Below are 23,285 nucleotides of genomic sequence, written 5' to 3' on the forward strand. Positions count from 1 at the left end.
CTGCACCAAAGAAATGCCACCCCACACCATTACTGATTCACTGACAAACCAGTCATGCTGAAGGATGTTGCAGACAGCAGATCGCTCTCCAGCGTATCCAGACTCTGTCACCTCTGTCACATGTGCTCAGTGTGAGCCTGCTTTTATCTGTGAAGAGGGCGCCAGTGGTGAATTAGCCAATCCTGGTGTTCTCTGGCAAATGCCAAGCATCCGGCACGGTGTTGGGCTGTCAGCACAACCCCCATGTCTGGATGTCGAGCCCTCATACCATTCTCATGGAGTCTGTTTCTAACAGTTTGTGCAGACACGTGAACATTTGTGGCGGCAGAAGGTCATTTTGTAGGGCTCTGGCAGTGCTCCTCCTGTTCCTCCTTGCACAAAGCTGGGGGTAGCGGTCCTGCTGCTGGGTTGCTGTCCTCCTACGGCCCCCTCCACGTCTCCTAGTAGCACCTCCAGCCACTGGACACTACGCTGACAGACACGGCAAACCTGGCCACAGCTCGCACTGATGTCCCATCCTGGTTGAGCTGCACTACCTGAACCCACTTGTGTGGGTTGTACAGTCTGTCTCATGCCACCACAAGTGTGAAAGCACCATCAACATTCAAAATTGACCAAAACATCAGCCAGAAAGCCACATCAGTACTGAGAAGTAATCTGTGGTCCCCAACTGCAGAACCACTCCTTTATTGAATGTGTCTTGCTAATTGCCTGTGAAATTGATTGTCAATCAGTGTTGCTTCCTAAGTGGAAAGTTTGATTTACTTGGAGTTATATTGTGTTGTTTAAGTGTTCCCTTTATTTTTTTGAACAGTACAGATAGACTGATTGCAAATTTAGATGATAGTGTGGGTTGTGTGTAGCCGTAACATCTGTGGGGTGTTAGCACACACTCTTGTCAGATAGATAGATATATGGCTAAATGAAGAGAACAGCAGCACCCCAAACAAGTCCATACTTGAATGTTACCGCAACATTTCTGCTCCATCTCTGAGCCTTTCTCAGATAGCGCTGCTTGGACTGCAAGTAGATAGATATAAATAAAATGGTGACACATCAAAAATAGTGAAAAAAGGAATTACTTTATTCCCACAGTACAAATATAGTTATTCCTTTTTTCATCATTTTTGGTGTGCCACCATTTTTTTGATATTTATGTAAAAGGATCTAACGAATTTTCGGGTTGGGCACCCGACTGGTGCAGATGAAAAATCTTTTTGTTTTTTTTTAGATTTAAAGATAGTAGAGGAATACAGGTGGATAGAGGAAATGATAAACATGAGATTTAGAGCGATAATTGTCATGTCATGTACCTGACATGTCTTCAGTTTATTTCCGTTTATTAATCATCTGGGTTTTTTTTGTTTTGTTTTTTTTAATAGAGATAAATCACATAAATCTGGGAGTAGTGTGAACTTAGCCTCATTCTGAACTTGGTAAATCTGTATTGCTGTAGATGTAGTGGATAATAAATAAAAAGCAACTCCATTTGCAAAATTATTATTTTAATCACACTAAAAATAACAGATTTGCATAAATAACAGCACAGATATGTAGAATGATTGTAACTTGATACTTATAGCAAAGTATAAGGTTAGGTATTGTACTCTGACCTCTGTTATCTAGTGGGAGGTAACTTGTGAGTACATAACATTATTTAATATCTTGTCGAGACTGTAACAGAGCTGAGAGTTGGTGTGGACTCTGCCAGAGATTAGTAAGTACAGTAAGTTGTATTGTGGCTTTGTACTTGCCGTGAATTAATGTTTCATGTAAGGCGTGGTTGTTTTTTTACTGGTTACAGGGCATGCAATGTTTTTGTGCGGTTCAGGGATCTGACAGCTGGCAAAAAACTGATTCCATATCTCACTGCTGAATGTAGGATTTATCATTCTTTTCAGCTTTTTAGGTATTATCTGCAAAAAAAATTAAAGATTAACCTTTAAAAGGGCAGTATCCTAGACTATTGAAAATGTAATGTATGTGAAAATTGAATATATTTATAACTTTTCTTTAATGATCTTTAATTAGTAACAAATATGATGTACCGCCATCTTTTGTAAGGATTTTCAATGTACAAATGTAATTTTAGGAAACTTTTTTTTTATTTTGAAGAATATTATATCATAGAGAATATGCTGAATTCTGTCAGCAGAAATTGACCAAATAAACCAATAGCAGTATGCTGTAAGGCAGATGAACACTTTCCAGATAATGGTTCTTTCATGGTCCAGGTGAGAGCTTGACTGCAGAGCTAAACTCTCCACCTCCATGACTTTAAACAACTATTTTATATCTCACTTCAAAGTTAAATTTCTGAATGAAGCCATCACACTGGGACATGAAAGAAACATGACATGGAAGAAGCTTGATGACATACTGGTAGTGGTTTATGAGTTCAGTTTCTGCTGATAGGTTCCCTTTAAGCAGTATATATAGCAATTCTTTGCAGAACAGCTACCCCATCTGACCTCTCCATATGTATGCACATCAAAAGGATTAGGCTTGTCAAAATGTGTGAGGACTCTTCCCCTATTGGCAGATGTTAAGTAGATTTGACCATCTTTAATCTTTGGTGTATGGTCAACTGTACTCTTGTCAAGGGCTGATTATCTTACATTATGAATAAACATTTACAGACTGTTATCATAGATCATATCTAGACATGCAGTTGTATTTGTGTTGTTCTGTGTATGGATGTATATAAAAGATGCTCTTTGAACTTTACACCCTCTGTACATGTAATATAAATATGAGAAAAAGCAAATGTTAATGTCCTTTTAGCCTGGAATAGTGTCAAAGTGACCAGAAATCTTTTAAGTACACCAATTAGACCAGTGATGGGTAACAAGCACCATGTTTTTTCATTGTTTACTTCCAAAACATGTTTTGCCTGTTATAGATATAGATTGCCTGTAGTATTCTCAATCCACCACTGGTTCAAAGGGCCACAGAGGCAACCATACTTATCTACCCCAGTCCCTTGCCATAGTATAAATGTACACAAAAGTTCTGAATTCTAAAGAGGGATGGAAGTTGTTGAACACTGAAATTTTTTAAGCCTTTAATATGATCCTAACCTTACCCTTTAGTTCACCCACACTGCCTACACTAATGGCTCCCACATACGGCCCATCCATCCACACTGTGTACTGCCCTCTTCTATAAGGGGGATGGTGTTAACATTGCATTTATGTAAATGTGATTGTCAGCAACCTGGCTGCTCACTGACTGGATTTAGGTTCATGAAGGGAGCCTGCTGGGTCTCAATGGACTGTGCTCTGACAGCTCTCCACCCAAGAACCTGAGTGCGTTCCGCTGCCACCACTCGTCATATATAGGCTGACGAGACACCCAGATTATTCTATGCACCAACATAATATCAGTCACAAATTAAACAATTAATGTAGGTAACGTCTCCTCAGAGTTATGGAACCGTTAGAACACAAGAAGGCTCTTATTAAATGGAAGTTTAATCTCAAAAGAACAATGTGTACAAATAAGGGTTAGAAGTGGAATTAATACAAAAAGGGTGATACATTAAAAAGACATAAACATACCATGCAAAAAAAACCTGTTTGGTACAATAAAAAGGGATAAAGAAATCAGAACTTAATACATTACATGACGTTTTAAGGCTGGCACCTGGGGAATCAGAAAGGCCTGATCAAACTGTCCACCTGGGACCCTCAAAGAATGATAATTTTTAGATGGAGACTTTTATCTAAATAGATTCTAACATTCCTTAACCCCTTGACCAAGCCTGAAAAGGCTATAATGATAAGGGCATTTTCAGTGAATTTTCGTACATACTGGTTTTTAAGGGACATAACTTTTTTTCCATGCTACCTTAAACATTTTTGCAGCTTTTACGTGACAGAAATAGCAAGCTAAAAAAATCCTTTCAATATTTTTTCATTTTTTAGTTTGTTTGGGGGTTAAAGATACAAAACGTTGAAAAAAAAAAAAAGACTTTTTGTAATATATGTAGAACATCCTAACTCAAAATAAACAATTATAAATGAATTCCCTTAATTTGTTTTGATATAGAATGTGTACAGTCCAGGGTTCTTTATAATTTAACAGGGGATTTAAAAAAAAAATTATTGGGAAATATTCAAGTACTGTATATACTCGAGTATAAGCCGAGGACCCTAATTTTACCATCAAAACCTGGGAATACCTATTGACTCGAGTATAAGCTAAGGGTGGGAAATGCATTGGTCACAGCCTCCCAGTATATAGCCTGGCAGCCCCCAGTAGTATATAGCCTGTCCCCTTTAGTATCTAGCCCCCATTTGGCTCAGCACATAAATAAATAAACTTACATACTCACCTTCCAGCGTCGCCAATGCTCAGTGCGGCTCTCATATGCCGGCGCGGCTCTTCTTCTGTCTTCTCCCCGATGCTCCCGTCACCACGGCTCCTCTTCTTTCTTCTGTCTACTGTAACAGCTGGCAGAGCCGCAGCCTTGCGCTCTTCTGGCTGGAGCACACTATGACCAAATCTTAGTATGCACCAGCTGGCACATTGCATGGCCACGTCTCTGCTGGCTGGTTTTTCCTGTAACTGGGCCTCTTAGATACCCCAGTTACAGTGGAAAACTTGTAAGGACAAAAAAGAAAAAAAGGACCCCCTACGGGGGCAAATGTCAGGGGTAAGGCAGTACTGGGTCTGATTAGACCCAGCAGTGCTGTGTAACTGGTTCAGAGCCGGCAGTCTTGTGACCACCGGTTTTAAAGAGTTGGCGGCAGCGCACAGCTCCTGCATTGTCTGCATAGTGCTACTTCAGTGCTATGAAGTGACAAAGGAAAAGGCAGAAGCAATACTAAACTGCTTCTGCCTTCTCCATTAAGGACATCTACCATCAGGAGCAAGGATTGTAAACCAAGCACACTGACATACTAGCGTTTGCCCCCTCTGGCAGGATCCATTCTATATCCTAGTTTTTAAGAAAAAAAAAGACTTTACAAATCATACAAATGAGCCTGAGGATTCATTCAGGCTCCATTAACACCAGCGCCCGGAGCCCCTCAGGAATTTACATAATTTTAAAAGCCTTTAAAAAAAAAAAGAAAAAAAAAAAACAGATCAAGCTAAAAGAAGAGTGGTTCCTGCAAGAGCGGCACACACCAACATGTCAGTGTGCTTGGTTTGCAATACTTCACCCTGGTGGTTGATGTCCTTTAAGGCCATCAGTAACAGTATGATATACAAGAATTACTTAATTTTTCTACATTTTATATGGGATCCAGCTCTGGTAAGTCACGTGAGAAACCTATATGTTTCCAAACACATAACCATCACTGTCAGACTTCATTCCCATATTGAGGTTTTCTGATGCAGTTTTGTAGCAGGTACACATCCTAATGGTGAGAACATATAATGAGAAGCTGCTCCCCCTCTTATTTTTTTCTCCACTCCTGCATTCTTTAAAAAAAAATCTTGGCACTCACATATATAGACCTTTTTTCAATTACATTTTATTTTAAAAAAAAAAGTCCCTGTGTGAAGAATTTCTCATAAATGTCACCATTTTGTCCCTTAGAAACAAGATAATTGTCCTTGTTTATGGACATGTGGTGTAAACATGGTGTTCGCATTGTGTTTAAATCAGTGCAATGTTAGCACTATGTAAACACAACGTGTAATCGTAGCCTAACATCCCAAATTGCGTTTGTGTAAACGCTGTGAAATTATTGCCACGGTGCAAACATCACATTGACATTTAGTTTACATAAATGCGGTGTAAACATGTTCAAATGGCATTTACATAAACATGGTTTCCATTAATGTGATGTTAACACAAAGTAAATTTGCTGTAAATGAAAAGTGTGTCAATGCAGGATAATATTGCGTTCACATAGCGCTTACGTTCACATTGCTTTTACAGAAATGTGGTTTAAACCAACGCAATGTTAATGCAACGTAAACACAATGGGGCACATTTACTTATCCGGCCGCTGGAGTTCACGAGGTCTGGAGTGTCCGACGTTCATGCAGTCTGGGGCGTTTAACGTAGATCCTGCGCCCGATATCCTGCATGTGTCGCTCCCCCGCTCAGGTCCACCGGAGTTCACCATCTGCCTCCGGGTGCATGTAAGTGCTTGGCTTGCGACATAATTTCAAAGTTAAATCAGAATCTGTCGGATCATCCGGCGGCCCGCCCACCGATTTGCAACACAATCCGATTGCATGCGACACAATCGCCTTCTAAATACCTGTCTCAGCGGCGCAATCCCAAAAAATGACGGAAAACCTGATGAAAATGCAGCCGTGGGACCTTTAGTAAATAAGCCCCAATGTGTGGACATAACACAGATTACACCCGGGGGTATAATGTGTCCGGGGCCAGTCTATACACAGACCAGAAGGGTCTACAGGTGCACATAAATATACACTCACCGGCCACTTTATTAGGTACACCTGTCCAACTGCTCGTTAACACTTAATTTCTAATCAGCCAATCACATAGCGGCAACTCAGTGCATTTAGGCATGTAGACATGGTCAAGACAATCTCCTGCAGTTCAAACCGAACATCAGTATGGGGAAGAAAGGTGATTTGAGTGCCTTTGAACGTGGCATGGTTGTTGGTGCCAGAAGGGCTGGTCTGAGTATTTCAGAAATTGCTGATCTACTGGGATTTTCACGCACAGATGGGCTACAGCAGCAGAAGACCACACCAGGTGCCACTCCTTTCAGCTAAGAACAGGAAACTGAGGCTACAATTTGCTCATCGAAATTGGACAGTAGAAGATTGGAAAAACGTTGCCTGGTCTGATGAGTCTCGATTTCTGCTGCGACATTTGGATGGTAGGGTCAGAATTTGGCGTCAACAACATGAAAGCATGGATCCATCCTGCCTTGTATCAACGGTTCAGGCTGGTGGTAGTGGTGTCATGGTGTGGGGATATTTTCTTGGCACTCTTTGGGCCCCTTGGTACCAATTGAGCATTGTTGCAACGCCACAGCCTACCTGAGTATTGTTGCTGACCATGTCCATCCCTTTATGACCACAATGTACCCAACATCTGATGGCTACTTTCAGCAGGATAATGCACCATGTCATAAAGCTGGAATCATCTCAGACTGGTTTCTTGAACATGACAATGAGTTCGATGGCCTCCACAGTCACCAGATCTCAATCCAATAGAGCATCTTTGGGATGTGGTGGAACGGGAGATTCGCATCATGGATGTGCAGCCGATAAATCTGCGGCAACTGTGTGATGCCATCATGTCAATATGGACCAAAATCTCTGAGGAATGCTTCCAGCACCTTGTTGAATCTATGCCACGAAGAATTCAGGCAGTTCTGAAGGCAAAAGGGGGTCCAACCTGTTACTAGCATGGTGTACCTAATAAAGTGGCCGGTGAGTGTACATCCCCACCCCAGTACAATACTATAGTGAACACAGGCAGAGTGCAGGGATGAATCAATGCTGTCTCAATGACACACATAGAATTGGTTCCCAATCCACTCTCTTGCGACCACTCCTGCTGCCCAACAGATACCGGCCCATGCCAGGTCCGGGCCAGGTCGCGATCGTTAGGCCACTGCAGACAAGACAACTAAATCAGGGGAACAGCAATGGTAATAACTCAGCACTACCTTAACCCCGACATTGAATCAAAACTAGCAATGAATGTGCTCAGGTGATATACAGTGTAAGGGATTAGCTCCGGGATCGTCGTCTCCTAAGCAGACGACCAGCACACACAGGGAATTCACACAATGTGAGTAAGGTTAAGACTGGCCTCAGCCAGCTTTATTTGGCAGTACACAAACTCAAAACATAAAAATAATACCTAAGCCTCTCCGGCACTAACTAAACATCGAGGTTCCCTACCTCACCAGGTGCTGGCCTACTGCCAGCCACCCCAAAAACACAGTAACAGTTCACTGCCACCGCTCCACAGGCCTTTGCCGTAGCCTGTCTCTTCCCCAGGGTGGAGCCCAGTGTGAAGTCTGCCCCATGTATTAGTGCAGCCCCTCCAGCTGAAAACTAATCAACTTAATTAGACAGACCCAACTTTTCCAGGTCTGTCTTCTACTCAGCTTTTCATAAGGCAAAATGCACATTTTATGCCCAAAAGCTTCTCTAGTGGCAGCCACCCTGCCACATATCCTCCCCCTGTGATCAAGGCCGTAGGCCTGATCAATAAGCTTAATTCTCCCTCCGGGGTCAAAGCTCCTATATTGGGGTCTAATCCCTACGGTTCCTAGAAGCACTGTAGAGACCCTACTATCTACTACATCTTCTATACCTGGAAAATGACAGCTTTTTTCCTTAACTGCAGGAGACACAGACAGCTCAAAATTAGTCCCAGCATCTCTTCCTTCACACAACTGATCATCTTCAATCATGTCTCTATTAACAATGATAGATTTTCTTCTCCTCTTTCTCTTGCCTTTTACTGGAGACTCCACATACCCCTCAGGGCTTGGCATGGTTAGGCCCCATCTCTTCATCACCTTGTGGATGCCGTCACACCGGTTACCATCCACTGAGGCATATGCACTGTGCTTATTCCCCTTAGCATTGCACACGACACGCACGGGTTTGCCCGTTTTCCAGTCTTCAGCTTCGGCACCTCCTTTGTCATTGAAGGGGGCATTACCGTTCAGAACCAGGGCACGATTCACATTGGTGAGCTTCTGGTCACATGTCTGCAAAGCTGTGCGCTTGCTACCTCTGAGGTCACAACCTCCGCTCTCGGTGTTGGCGAAACTCATATCAACATCAGCATCATCCTCATCACTTCCAGCTAACACTTCGGACCCAAGTCCTGGCATGGACTTTCCACAATGGCAGCCTTAAGCTCTTCATGGCTTGCACTAGGTTCCTGGCTGACCTCTTCCTCGGTCAGTCCTTCATACGCCTTGCTGGCCAACACCTCAGTCTTCACCGAGTCTTTCCTGTGTAGGAATTTCGAGGGCTCTGTTGACATTATATCAGACACAGTCTCCTCACATCCACTGCAGTCATCACCCGGTATATCTTCAAGGCACTTCTCACCATCCAGACCATCTTCACTTTCGCTCTTCAGATGATCAGGCAGATCTACCTTTGGGTGCAGCTGTGCTGGAGTCTCTGTAGGGCCCATCTGGGTATTCCTCCACTTGCCCAGAGAATGCTGGCATGCACTATGACAGAGACAAGACGACAGAGCTTCCACACGTACACAGCAACTCGGCTGGTCCCTTTGTTGTAGACTTGGCGCCACTTCAACCTCCACAGGTTCAGCAGGCTGAGACAGCTCTTCACCTGTCTTCGGGAGGTAACCATCAACCCATTCTTTGGATTTTCCCAAGACTGTATTCAGACTACTGGTTATAAGCGATCCCACTTGGGTGGCCATCACGGTTGAGACTACAGACTTAGTCACACCCACACCGCCTTGTCCTGCACCAGCTTCCCAGCCCAATATACCGGACATCGCACCTGTAACAGTGTCTCGGGCACCAGTCACTGTATTTGTCTTCAATACGGCTTTTCCAGTTGGCTGCTGAAGAAAAGCCAGGTTGGACTCCTGTTTCCCCAAACCTTTGCAAGCAAAGTCATTACTTGTGGCAACCGGTGGCTCCAGAATGCCTATGAGAGGCCTTGATCCAGTCACTGTAACGTCAGTCAAGGGCTTCTCCTCCTTCTCAGCAACATCCCGATCACTGCGGATGCATGGGCGACCTTCCCTCACAGAGTTGTAGACTGCACTCACCACACTGCAGGCAGAACTACCAAAGGGCTGGTGCATCACATGTTCCACCACCTTCTGGGGATCTGGGGTCCCCTCATCCGTAGGTGTATGATTAAGAGTGGCGCTTCCACCCTGTTCACACACAATTTCAGTCAGCACGCCATCATGCGTATTCTGCGGTTCATCAGCAGGTGTACAGGGGTCTGGTTTACGCCTGGTCTCCTTCCTAGGACACTTCTGGTGCCACATCCCGACAGAACACACCTGGAGGTCGGCATCACCATTTTGGCACTTTCTTTTGTTCCCCGAACACGTACACATGTGAACCTCCCATTCACTTTTCTTTGCAAACACTGTATCACAGAAAGGACAGTACGAGATATCAATCTTCAACTCATGTTTCTGTAATATATGTCTCTTTAGGTCATCTTTTCTTCTATAAGACACGTGACAATTGTAGCATTTATACCAGTTATTCCGTAAACCAGTATTCACATGACGCTTCAGTTTATTGATGCTTCTTCTGGCCTTGTTCACACACGAACTCAGTACATCAATCTCCTCAGAAGCCTCAGGTGTATCAGATGTCTGGTCTCCCCCTGACATTTCCTGAACACTGATGTGAGACTCCTCCACAGGTGACTGACACAGGCTATCCTCACCTCCTGCAGGTTCTGAGCGAGTAGCTGCTTCTCTAGGGCTCTGTTCACACTCACTGTTTGTGTAACTCTGGGCTGAAGGGAAACCACTAACAATCAGGATCTCATTATCTTCACCTGCCCTTGCTATGGCGGTATCCCTATCTGAACTGCCATTAGCTACATTACACATCTCAGGCTCGCTACCTGTGTCATTACAACTCACAACCTCTAGGGGCACCTCTGAGCTAACTCTCTCAGTATCTAGGGCTGCACCTAGTTCACACTCTGCATAATTCTGAACAGACATTGTAACGCTATCAGATGTTATCGGCATTGCAGAATTGTCACATGTTACAGGTAGTGTCATATAATCACAGTTAACACTATAATCACAGGTTAGAGGCAGATTATGCACAACATTACACTTTTCTGGTTTAACTTCAGAAATTAAGGCATCACAAATATTATCATCATCACATAGTCCATCAGACTTTATCAGTCTCAGTGGCAGAGTCTCCTTCTGTGGGATCAAGACCCCTTGGTCACAGTTCAGACTGCAACCTGTTGAGACTCCACCCACCATCACCTCAGGTCGCTGAGACTTCTCCAGATCGTCCTTTGGGGAGATTGGGACTGTACCCGATGTCAGAGGGGTCTCCCAGGAAAAGCAGCTATTCCCACTACTTGGAATACTTTCCCACAAGTCCCAGAAAAAAGGGAAGCTTTTCCCCAGGATGAACTCCACCTCCAGATCTGCACAAATCTCCAGCTTATGTGTCACAATCGCAATATCACTTTCAAAGTCAATCCAGACAGTCTTACCCTTCCCTGGCTGGTACTTCAGGAACAATAAGATGTCCGGATTAACTCTGGAGACATCCTGAGAACAGTCCAGTTCCACCATCAGCGGGATTCCACCCACTATCATCTCACAGGTCTTGACTGGCAACTTCTCTGGTCTCCTGACCAGAGGACAATGAGGTGCACTGACCTCACATGGCACAGCCGCATGCTGTCGCCGTTGGTTGCCCCTAGCAACCACATCTTTGCGCTGCTGCATACACGCTGCAACACGTGGCCACTTGGCCGCAGGACATTCCGCCACACACCGGTTCATCCGTAGACATCTGCAAGGCTGCTCCCGTCGGTTGCCCCCGGCAACGGCACATAGCAACCTCTCCTCAGGAACTGCAGACCGATCACAGACATCTCGAACCATCGGCTGGGATCCGCTCGGCTTGGCATTTGGGGTCTCCATAACCCGAATGGCTTCTGTCATTCCAAGGTCCTCCCACATCATCTGCCGCCAGCGTCTCTGGAACTCATCCATCGGACCCATGGTGATTACTCCCACAGCAAACAAGCAGTCTCTGTATATCTCTCACACCAAGACAAATCTTCCCGTGACCACAGCGCCTCCAGCAGCAGGAACAACAGTCTCTCACATGAGGGTTACTGGCCCTTTAAATCTCGCTGTGTGTGCTGATTTTCATGCCCGCATCCTCCACCATATGTAAGGGATTAGCTCCGGGATCGTCGTCTCCTAAGCAGACGACCAGCACACACAGGGAATTCACACAATGTGAGTAAGGTTAAGACTGGCCTCAGCCAGCTTTATTTGGCAGTACACAAACTCAAAACATAAAAATAATACCTAAGCCTCTCCGGCACTAACTAAACATCGAGGTTCCCTACCTCACCAGGTGCTGGCCTACTGCCAGCCACCCCAAAAACACAGTAACAGTTCACTGCCACCGCTCCACAGGCCTTTGCCGTAGCCTGTCTCTTCCCCAGGGTGGAGCCCAGTGTGAAGTCTGCCCCATGTATTAGTGCAGCCCCTCCAGCTGAAAACTAATCAACTTAATTAGACAGACCCAACTTTTCCAGGTCTGTCTTCTACTCAGCTTTTCATAAGGCAAAATGCACATTTTATGCCCAAAAGCTTCTCTAGTGGCAGCCACCCTGCCACAACAGGTATGAAAATTGGAAGTATAAATGGGGAAATTGCACCAAGCACCAATCCACGCTAATGGTTAGATACTATACATACACGTTATTTATGGTAAGCTCTGTTTAGAGTATATGCAGGCAGTAAGGCCTCTTGCACACTAGCGTTGCGTTTCACGTCAGGGTGCAATGCGTGAAAAACTGACGTTTTTGCTGCGTTTTTGTTTCATTTTTGTTCGCGTTTTTTTGCGTTTTCGGTGCGTTTTTCACGCGCGTTTTTTTAAGTCAATGGGACTTTTTCAAAGGGACCAAGGTTCGGGAATAAAATGTTTTATTTAATTGAAAAATAATGTCTTCTGATAAGTTGCAAACATCTGCGATCTATTCTTCACTGTTCCGCGCGCGTATATTATCTCCCGACAAGTTTGCAGATGTGAAGAACAGTGAAGAATAGAATAAAAACAGTGAACACAGTGAACACAGGATCATTTAAGATAAAAACACAGTGCAGAACACAGTGCAGAATAGATTACAGATGTTCGGCACATCTGCTTACTTGTCGGGAGATACGCGCGGAGCGGTGCGAACAAAATAGCATGTGAAGAACAATATATATGTGTGTAAAGAACACATTGCAGATGTTTCCATACATCTGCAATGTCTTCTTCACACATATATATTGTTCTTCACATGCTATTTTGTTCGCACCGCTCCGCGCGTATCTCCCGACAAGTAAGCAGATGTGCCGAACATCTGTAATCTATTCTGCACTGTGTTCTGCACTGTGTTTTTATCTTAAATGATCCTGTGTTCACTGTGTTCACTGTGTTCACTGTTTTTATTCTATTCTTCACTGTTCTTCATTGTGTTTTTTTAATTAAATGATCGTTCGCGAGCAGGGGAAATACTGTTATACTGGTCACCTAGCAACCCTTACGTTTAAAACGCATTGCACTCGCATTGCACTTGCAATGTTTGCGAGTGCAATGCGTTTTTGATACGTCCCCATAGACTTGAATGGGGCGTGAAAAATGCGCGTGAATCGCAAAAATAGAGCATGCTGCGATTTTGACGCGCGTGCAAACGAACGCAAGCACGCGCGTTGAAAACCACGCAAATGGAGAAAGACCCATTGAATACAATGGGACAGAGTGCAATGCGAGTTCTGAGCGTCAAATGCACGCGCAGAACTCGCGCGTGAAAAACGCCAGTGGAGAAGGGGCCTAAGTCTTTCCCTGGACTGCAACAGTGGTTTCTTTATCATGGTCATCAAAGGCTCATGTTTAGTCACAGCTGTTCTGGTGAAATGTCTTCAGTGTAAATACCATGACTAGTCATTTCTCCTCAGTCTGAGTATGTATCTGCTCTGTTGGTGTTCGTGCTCTGATTGACAATGTAGCTGGCTCATGAGCCTGTGTTTTTATGGCTCCAAGGCTCTTTTTCGGAAGCATCATATTGTACCCCACTTCTTGATCTAGAAAATACTACTTCACTTTCCTGGTTTCTTTTGTCCATTCCCAGGGGATATCCTTCTGAATAAGGCTGGCGCCACACCTAGCGCTTTGTCTGCGCTTGCAAACGCAGACAAAGTCGCGCCAACCGGGGCGGGCCTCAATGGAAACGCCTGCGATCGGGAACAAGCCGCTGGTGTTTTGCGTTACATTAACGCAAAACACCGGCGGCTCGTTCCCGATTGCAGGCGTTTCCATAGAAACGCCGATGCGATCAGGCCGAGGCCCGCGACTTTGTCTGCGTTTGCAAGCGCAGACAAAGCGCTGCGTGTGGCGCCAGCCTTAGGCTGGGGAGGGATTAGCAGCAGAGTTAAGGGTAGACAGGTGCGGCATTAGAGAGATAGCTGGGAGAACACAGAGGAGGCTATTGCAGTAGTCCAAGCGGGAGATAAGTGCTCAAACTAGCAGTTGTAGACTCTGGGTTGAGGAAGGATTGGATGTGAGAGATGTTCTTGAGTGATGTCTAGCAGCATAAGTGATAAAATTACAATAATTGTCCAAAATACACAATTTAGGTCTCCATCTGTTATATCATAACTAATATATTTCCAAGCAGTATAGAAGAAGCAATGGGGGATTTATCATTGGGGTTTTTGTCTACCTTTGTGGTACAAATTCTGTGTTGTAACTTGTGCCAAATGAACATAGGACAGTGCAAAGTCACTTTGACATAGATCCTGCTTGTGCCAAATTAATTTTTTTCCATAGACTAGTTTGCACAATAGGACTAGATTCATGATCCCCTCTGATCTACAATGCAACTTTTGTTGGGTTTTTTTGCAACTTTTCATGCGACTCAAACAACCCACATGGCAAAATACATTGCCAGCAGCTTTATCAAGGACCAAAACTTTAATTTTTGGGGGAAATAATCGGTACTTTCCTCCAGTGCTCCTCTTCACCCCGCAGCTCCGAATACCCCCCCTCCCCTCAGGTTCTGGGCAGAGACACGTCAGAAGAGATGTGCCTCTGTTTGGAACCTGAGAGGAGATGATGTCAGAGCCTCGGAGTGAAGAGGAGCGCCCGAGGTAAGTGTTGTCTTTATTATTTTTATGGGGCCATTGCTGTGGACATTTCATTGGGTGGGGGGGGGAGCACTACTGTGGACATTATATGATTGGGGAGCACTGCTGTGGACATTATATGACGGGGAGCACTGCTGTGGACATTATATAATGGGGGAGCACTGCTGGGGACATTATATGATGGGGGAGCACTGCTCTGCACATTATATGATGGGGGAGCACTGCTGGGGACACTATATGTGGGGGGAATTTCATAAAGGGAGGCATCATTTTATGGGGTGGGGAGCAATGTTGAGGGTATTTCATTAATGGTGGAGGGCTCATGGGGACCTTGCGTTAAGAGGGCGCAGCTGTGGACATTTCATTGAAAGACAAGGAGACACTATAGTTATGGGGCGGGGGGTTGCTATGGAGAAAGGGGTGTTATAATGTCCCCTTTTCTGTAGCCGTCTTCTTATCAAGACATTAAATAAGCAGAAAAAGCAGCATTATAGAGGGGGAGACAGGGGGACATTATATGGGATGAGGTTAGATATTGAGTATTTGTGGGCCACACAAAAAGGTTAAGGAACACTGTTCTAAATGGTCTATGTTGTGTTCCAGACATGTTTTTTGAAATTGTGTAATTTATCATGGGCATCCTTGCTGAGTGCTAGGGAGCGTTCACACGATGCGTTGCATCGCATTCCGAAGGCTTCAGCCTTGATCACATGCTGGGGTTACATTGTGTTTTAGCAAATGCATTGGGAATGCAATGCTACCGCAGCATGTGATCACCACTGAAGCCTTTAAAAATGCATCAAAAAACGCGACTCAACGCATTGTGTGAACGCACCCTATAGTCTTACTAACACCCTGAAGTAACAAATGGCTGCTAAAGTTAAACAGCCCCACCCAGTAACCAATGTCAATAAATGTTATTTTTTGGCTTGGACATCATATTGTTATCTTAGATGCTGCTAATTTGAATTCAAAAGGAAATATGATCATGTATTTTACAATCTATACAACAACTAAAATGCCTGTGTATTTTAAGTATATGGTCTTTATTTTTAACTTTGTTTTCTCTTTTAAAAGGTACATTTCCAGACATGGCCAACCTCACTGTAGTCCCTGAGAAGGGATTGGCTGACGAACCTATGCAAATTAAGGTCACAGGTCTTCAACCCTACCAAAAAGTGACTATTCGATTAACCCTCAAGGATGACAAGGATCAGCTCTTTCAGTCACGGGCATTTTATGAAGCTGACAATATAGGAGAGATCAGCTTAGATAAAACAGCCGCAATAGGAGGAACCTACCAAGGCATACATCCTATGGGTCTGGTTTGGTCCTTAAAACCTCTAAAACCATTTCAAAGTCCTGTTAAAAAAGATGTTGAAAATAACCCATTTCAGTACACTGTGGACCTGTTTGATAGCGTGTCAATAGGATTATCTCCTGATCCACAGCCTTCCCTCACCAAGACATGTATACGATGGCATATGGCTCCAGGAATTCAAAAAATTCAGATCCGAGAAGGGAGAATTCGAGGCACTTTATTTCATCCTACAGGTGATTTTAACGTGCAGAAAATATCTATTTGGGTCCAAGTGTCTCATATTTCTTACTCATTGGGGGAACTTTATCATTTGGTAGACATCTGAAGCCTTTTTAAATTCTGTGAGATTTATCATTTTTGTCACTTTAAAGGACATCTACCACTAGGATGAAGGATTGTAACTCAAGCACACCTACATGAAGGTGTGTGCCACCTCTGTCAAGATCTGCTCTTCCTTTAGCTTCTTAAGACATTGTTTTTACAAATATGGATTTAAAAATTATGCAAATGAGTCTAAGGGGTTCTAGGCTAATGGATACTGGAGCCCCTTGGGCTCAGGTACATAAAGGGGCACGTTTACTTTTACTTACGTTTACTTACTCGGTCCAGTCGCGATCCAGCGGCGCGTTGGCGAGGATTCGGGTCTGCCGGGATTCACTAAGGTCGTGCGCCCGATATACAGCAGGTGTCGCTGCAGCGCCGAGGTCTGACGGAGTTCACCTTCTTCTTCCTGGTGCATGTAAGTGCGTGATCTTGCGACACAAATAATTTTTAAATTCCGTGGTTTTTCCAAATCCGTCGGGTTGTCCGACGGCTGCGCATCCCCGATTTTTGTTGCGTGAAAGCCGTCGCTAATGTGCCACAATCCAATCACGTGCGCCAAAATCCCGGGGCAATTCGCCGCAAAACGGAAATATTCGCAATATGCCGCAAAAGTGCGGCATTCGGACCCTTAGTAAATGGGCCCCAATGTTTAAAAACTTAAAATAAAACAAAAAAACCAAGGGTTCAAGAAGCTAAAATAGGGGCAGATCCTGCCAGAGGGGGCACCCACCAGCATGTAAGTGTTCTTGGTTTACAATCCTTCATCCTGGCAGTAGATTTTCTTCAATAAATCTGGCAGTAATGTTCTTCTATGCAAGGGTTTTGAGACTTTTTTTTTTCAAAATGTCACATAAAAAGCAATTATGTAAAAAAGTTGCACATTTCTCACATACATCGGGGAGATGGCTAAAGTTACACGTTGACAGAATGCTAGGCAATAGGTATAATCAAGACTGATTGGCAAAATGGATCCTTGGAGCTAGCAATAGAATGTGGAGTGTGCTCTGGCCAATGGCAAAAACTCAGTGAGCAGTCCAAACGAAAGTCCAGTGACATCACCTTCCTACGGAATACCTCAATGGACGAATCTCCTACACGTTTCGAAGGTCTCTTTTTCGTCAGCCTGTGGGTTTTTGAAAACAAAATTAAAAAAAGACCTTTTTACTGTCAAAAAGCAAGCAGATTACAACTGATAAATCTCCCCAATGGCTTTTAAACCTGTTTATATAGGGGGAAAAAAAATTAACACTCATATGAATGCATATATCCTTTCAAGTACCCCCATGGAGAGCCTGTCACTCAGCTAAACCAGTTCCCCAAACTGTACTGAAAGATGCAACCACATCGAAACAGCGCTGTCTACCTTTTCTTTCTGGAATAGATATACTGGTTTGGCCTTAGTACCGCATCATGTTAGGCTTCCTGAAGGTCATGCTTGAGGGTAAGTGGGCTGCCTTACAAGGTAGCAAGAGAGGTAAGATTTTCCTTCTGCTGTCCTGTATATTTTACTTTGGACTTGAACGGTCAATAATTTTTAAAGAAGCTTTGCAAAAATCAATAGTGGAATGGAGTCCAAGAAACTTTTTAATATCAGAGCAAAGTACTCCCTTGTCTCCTTCTTTTGGCTTTTATTATCCTCCAGACATTCCTTCCTAATCTACTGAAAACCCCTCCAAATTCCAACTTTCTCGACGGAGGGGTCGAAGTGCACCGAGCTGTCACATTACATAGCTCCAAGCTGAAGGAAGGGGAGCTGTAAGACATGGGCACCACGTCTCCTCCCAGTAGCTTTGAGACCACAGCAAACTCACAGAAAAAGCCTCAGAGATGATTGCCATTACATCATGAACACAAGCAACATCTTTCAATTTTGATGCAGTTTTTGAAGTGGTATATTGAATGTGAATCCAGCAGGAAGTGTATGTCCTATCGTGTACAAAGATTTAACATGCTATGGATTCAAAGGCTGCAGAAGAACTCTGCCGCACATAGTAACAACAGTGTTCCTGGGAATTTAATTTTTTTCAATGGCAAAATAAGTCCCGCTCTTTCTAATGAACTTGGCGTAAACCCTCATAACTCATAACCATTCTGAATTCATGTTCACACAGTGTTAACACCTATAAATTTCATTAAAATAGCTCAGATCATCAAAAATTAATAGATGTATTATTACAATTAAGAACATACACATAAGAATAAATAGGCTAAATACCATAACAAATTGATATAAATAATCAATGGTTTTCTAATGCCATTATTTGCTTATTTGCTAATTTTCCAATTTTACCTTGCTCTTTTACAATCTCATACTGTAGAAGGAAAAGGATCATACCCTGGTGTCATTGACCTGTCTGGTGGAGCTGGAGGTCTCACTGAATACCGAGCTAGTCTCCTGGCTAGTCGTGGATTTGTGGTTCTTGCTCTGGCATATTTTGGTTACTCAGATCTACCACGATCTTTTCAAAAATTACATCTGGAATATTTTGAAGAAGCTATAGATCTTCTTCTAAAACATCCCAAGGTACAGTATCACAAAATATAGACAATCAAGGTTTTGGCTGTTAATTACCTGTTTTTCTTTTATAGAATTGGCAAATAACTAAAAATGTGAAAAAAATATGTTTATATGTGTTTTTTTTTCAATAAGCAGTAAGATTCAATAATCTTTTACCAAAATGTTAAAAATCCTTACGTTATCAATCTGTCAGGTTCAGCGACCATTGCACAGTGTGCATGTACTTCTGAAAACCCCTCAGTAATGTCTTGTCTCCCTGCATCTCCTTCTCCATTCTGCCTTCAGCTGACAGGCCAGGATGGGGGAGAATTCAAATGGCTATATTGTTTTAACCGTGTAACACATTTCTGAGGTCATTTTAAAGAGGAGATTGTGTTTCTAGGTGTCACACAACCAGAGATATCCATAGTTAAAAGTTATAGTTGGGAGTGGGATCTGTACATTAAAAAAAAAAAAAGCAATTCTGACCTACAAACACAATTTTGTTGTTCAAGGGGAGATTCTCCTCATTAAAATTACACCATAACTGTGTTCAGATTATATAGCGGTGTGACTTGTGCCACTGCCATGACGTCTATGCACATGCAATCTGCAGCAGGTATGTGGAGGTAGGACATTTATAGCCTGTGGCATGCATGAAAGGGTTAAAGGGATTTTCATATTTATGACCTATTGTCAGGAGTAGACTTGTGATCTTGCCAAAAATTTTTTAAAGCCTTAACCTTAATGGGGTGTTCCCACGAACAAATGTTAGGCACTATCCACGGGGTAGGGCCTAACTTGCTGATCAGTGGAGGTCTCAATGATGAGGCCCCCACAGATCACAAAAACAAGGGGTCAGTCAGACCCCTTGTCGCTCCGTCAGACTAATGGAGCAGACAGCTGCGCATGACCGTACTGCTCCATTAATCTCTATGGAGCTGACGGAGATCGGTGAGCGCAGCTCTCGGCAACTTCCGTCAGCTCCATAGAAATTAATGGAGCAGAACGGTCATGCGCGCCCGTCCACTCCATTAGTCTGACGAAGCGACTAGGGGTCCGACGTTGGTACATGGGACCCCATCAGACCTGTTTTTGTGAACTCTGTGGATAGGGCCTAACTTTTGTTGGTAGGAAAACTTTAAAACTGTAAAACAGCAACATGAATTACATATGCCTGATTATTATTATTGTTATTATTGTTATTTTATTTTAGGTTTCAAAGCCAAAAGTTGGAGTTCTGGGTGTCTCAAAAGGAGCAGAGATTGCCCTGGTGTTGGCTTCCTATTTACCACAAGTAGGGGCTACGGTCAGCATTAATGGAACCTGCAATGTATTTGGTGGCAGTATTTACCATAAGGGTAAAGTTCTTATTAAAGGAACACCTTACACACAGGAAAAGATGGTGATTACTTCAGAAGGTCTCCTAAAAACTGCTGGGTTTTATCAGGAATGTCCTTCTTCTCTTATTCCAGTAGAGAAGGCACAGGGGAGCATACTTTTTGTGGCTGGGGAAGCTGATCAATATTACAACAGTAAATATTTTGCTGCAGTGGCTTCATATAGAATGAGGAAAAATGGACAAAACAAGGGAAGAATGATCTCCTATCCTGGAGCCGGTCATCTAATAGAACCTCCAGGATTTCCTTTTTGTTGGGCCTCAAATTTACGTGGTCACAATATACCAATCATATGGGGTGGAGAGATGATCCCTCACTGCGAAGCTGAAAATTCTGTCTGGAAAGAACTTCAAGTGTTCTTTCGTCAGCAGCTGAATCTGTCTAGCAATCTTTAATATAATACAGGCAGTCCCCGGGTTGCATACAAGATAGGTTCTGTAAGTTTGTTCTTAAGTTGAATTTGTATGTAAGTCGGAACTGTATATTTTATCATTGTAGCTCCAGCCAGAACTTTTTTGGTCTCTGTGACAATTGGATTTTTAAAAATGTTGGGTTGGCATAAGAATCAGGATTAACAATAAAGCTTCATTACAGACACCTGTGATAACTGTTATAGCTGATTATTGCAGCCTAGGACTAAAGTACAATAAATTACCAAAATTCAGAGGTCTGTTTGTAACTAGGGGTCGTATGTAAGTCGAGTGTTCTTAAGTAAAGGACCGCCTGTATAAGGAAATATCCGTTAGGCCTTCTCCAAAATACAGCTAATGTTCTTCAATCACCTTTAAATGTGCATGGTACAATATTATATTGTGTGAGGATGGGTATATTCATCAAAAAGGGATTTTCTGATTTGCTCAGAGATTTTCATCAGTCATGTGAAATATATTAAAGATGTGAAGAATGTTAAAGGAAATCTCCCATCACAAACCAGGGATACTTCCACTTAGATCCGGGCACTGTGACAGTCGGAATATTCTTATATTTGTTATCCATGGCCTCCTCTCTTCTAAAATCAACTTCAACCCCTTTTTCGCTTTTGCGTTTCCATATTTCACTCCCCACCTTCAAAACGTATTTATTTTTCCATATATAAAAGTAAAAAAATAGGCTGCACACCACAATGTAAAAAAGAGTGGGTACTTCATTCACACAAGTGCTACATTTCGGATCCTCTTCAGAATCCTCTTCAGGGCTTGAGAAAGGATTCTGAAGAGGATCCGAAACGTAGCACTTTGGTGAATAAAGTACCCACTCTCCTTTATATTGTGGTGTGCAGCCTATTTTTTTACTTTTATGTATGAAGAGGTGGAGTGTCAAACCACTGAGAAGGGCGAGCACCCAAACTAAGCTTCTTAAAGTGGTGCAGCTGTGAACTTGATTAATGTATGGCTATTTTTCCATATAGAGAGCTGTGTAAGAACTTTTTTTTTCTTTATGGTGATGGTATTTAAAATTCCATGCCATGTACTGGGAAGCGGGGAAAAAATCCAAATGCAGTGAAATTAGTGAAAAAGTGCATTTGCCCCATTTCCTTGTGGGCTTGAATTTTACGGCTTTCACTGTGCTCCCCAAATGACATGTCTACTTTATTCTTTGGGTCGGTGCGATCACAGGGATAACACATTTATATAGGTTTTATAATGTTTTTAAACATTTACAAAAATGTACAAAAAAATTCTTAATTTTGCCAAAAATGCACTGCATAGTACATTACATAACTGTTAGATTCACAACTCTCCTCCCCGCTGTTTGTGCAATATTCCCTGATAAAGCTTGCCTGGTTGCCTGCCAACAAGTCTTGGTCAAGTCCAAGGCCGTAACTATAGGGGGTGCAGACGTTGTGATCACACCTGGGCCCAAGAGGTTTAGGTGGCCCTTATGGTGTCACTTTCCAATATGAGAAGAATATTACTATAAACCAAACATTATAGTCGGGGGCCAGGCACAGACTTTGCACTGGGGCCCATCAGCTTCTAGTTACGCCACTGGCCAAGTCTAGTGGTGACGCCTCTTCAAATCTAACGTTCACCTGTCAATTAGCATATCACTACGCTCATCCCCCCGCTCGTTAATATTTTATTTCCAAATCCACATCCTTTCAGCTCCTAACCCTCCCTCTCTGACGTCGGCTCCCCGCGCAGCATACTCCCCCCTTGTGCCGTCAGCTCTACACCCTCGCTCCTGCGCATTTAGCTTTGCCAAGTCGGTAAGCGCAGAGAGGCTGCACTTGCGCAGTTCGCTTTGAGATGCCGAGCACCTTACTGCGCGGGCGCAAGGATGTAGGGCTCACTACACATGTGCAAAGGTTTGCTGCGCGGTGAGCAGACGTCAGAGAGGGAGGGTTAGGAACAGGAAGGATGTGGGAGGGGAAGAAATAGAATATTACATTGGGGTCTACATTGTTGTAATAGATTTACTAGCCTCAGCCAACCCAGCACCCACATTATACGTCACCAGCACCAACATAGCCAATGCTGCAGGTCCTGAGCTCCTGGAAATACTGTGGGCAGTAAATTTATCAAAAATGATCCAGAGCACTGACAGGAGATATAAATATTTCCCACCTCATGAATCTCTTTAGGTGATACTCCTCAGCAGATCCGTGGAGGTAGTGCGTAAGCTCAGAGAGGAGATGAGTCCTGTCAGTGATTCCTCCATAGTGTCGGGCAGTATGCAGCAGGCTGTGCTTGGTATAGAAGGAGATCAGAGAAAGTGTCCTGCTGAATGCTGCTCCACCAAGCAGTGCCCTCTCTACGGTTCTCTACGCCCATGACTGGAGTCCTGATGGCGGTCCTGCCTGAAGATACAACATGGAGTGGATCTGGCTGGGCCCTCACATAGCACTTCTAGCTCATTATCACAGAGGAACGGGTGCCCTAAAATTTGCAGTCAGGGGTCCCTAGAAATTCCTAGTGA

At 43.5% G+C, this 23,285-nt stretch overlaps 1 protein-coding gene across 1 annotated transcript; it reads left to right on the top strand.

Moving 5' to 3' along the window:
* Positions 1–1,664: 1,664 nt before the first annotated feature.
* Positions 1,665–21,454, top strand: LOC140076235 (acyl-coenzyme A amino acid N-acyltransferase 2-like). The gene is made up of 4 exons (XM_072122751.1): positions 1,665–1,717; positions 15,902–16,378; positions 18,788–18,993; positions 20,183–21,454. Exons 2-4 carry the CDS (start codon positions 15,916–15,918, stop codon positions 20,759–20,761), a joined length of 1,248 nt encoding a protein of 415 aa, XP_071978852.1. The 5' UTR covers positions 1,665–1,717; positions 15,902–15,915; the 3' UTR covers positions 20,762–21,454.
* Positions 21,455–23,285: the final 1,831 nt, after the last annotated feature.

This window comes from Engystomops pustulosus, chromosome 8 (assembly GCF_040894005.1).
Source record: "Engystomops pustulosus chromosome 8, aEngPut4.maternal, whole genome shotgun sequence".
Classification (NCBI taxonomy): Eukaryota; Metazoa; Chordata; class Amphibia; order Anura; family Leptodactylidae; genus Engystomops; species Engystomops pustulosus.

What these genes read in the sequence shown, in the direction of transcription:
- LOC140076235 (XM_072122751.1), top strand. Translation starts at nt 15,916, where the DNA reads ATGGCCAACCTCACTGTAGTCCCTGAGAAGGGATTGGCTGACGAACCT. An exon ending in CACTTTATTTCATCCTACAG is followed by an intron (nt 16,379 to 18,787) that starts GTGATTTTAACG and finishes CTCATACTGTAG; the next exon opens with AAGGAAAAGGATCATACCCT. An exon ending in TTCTTCTAAAACATCCCAAG is followed by an intron (nt 18,994 to 20,182) that starts GTACAGTATCAC and finishes ATTTTATTTTAG; the next exon opens with GTTTCAAAGCCAAAAGTTGG.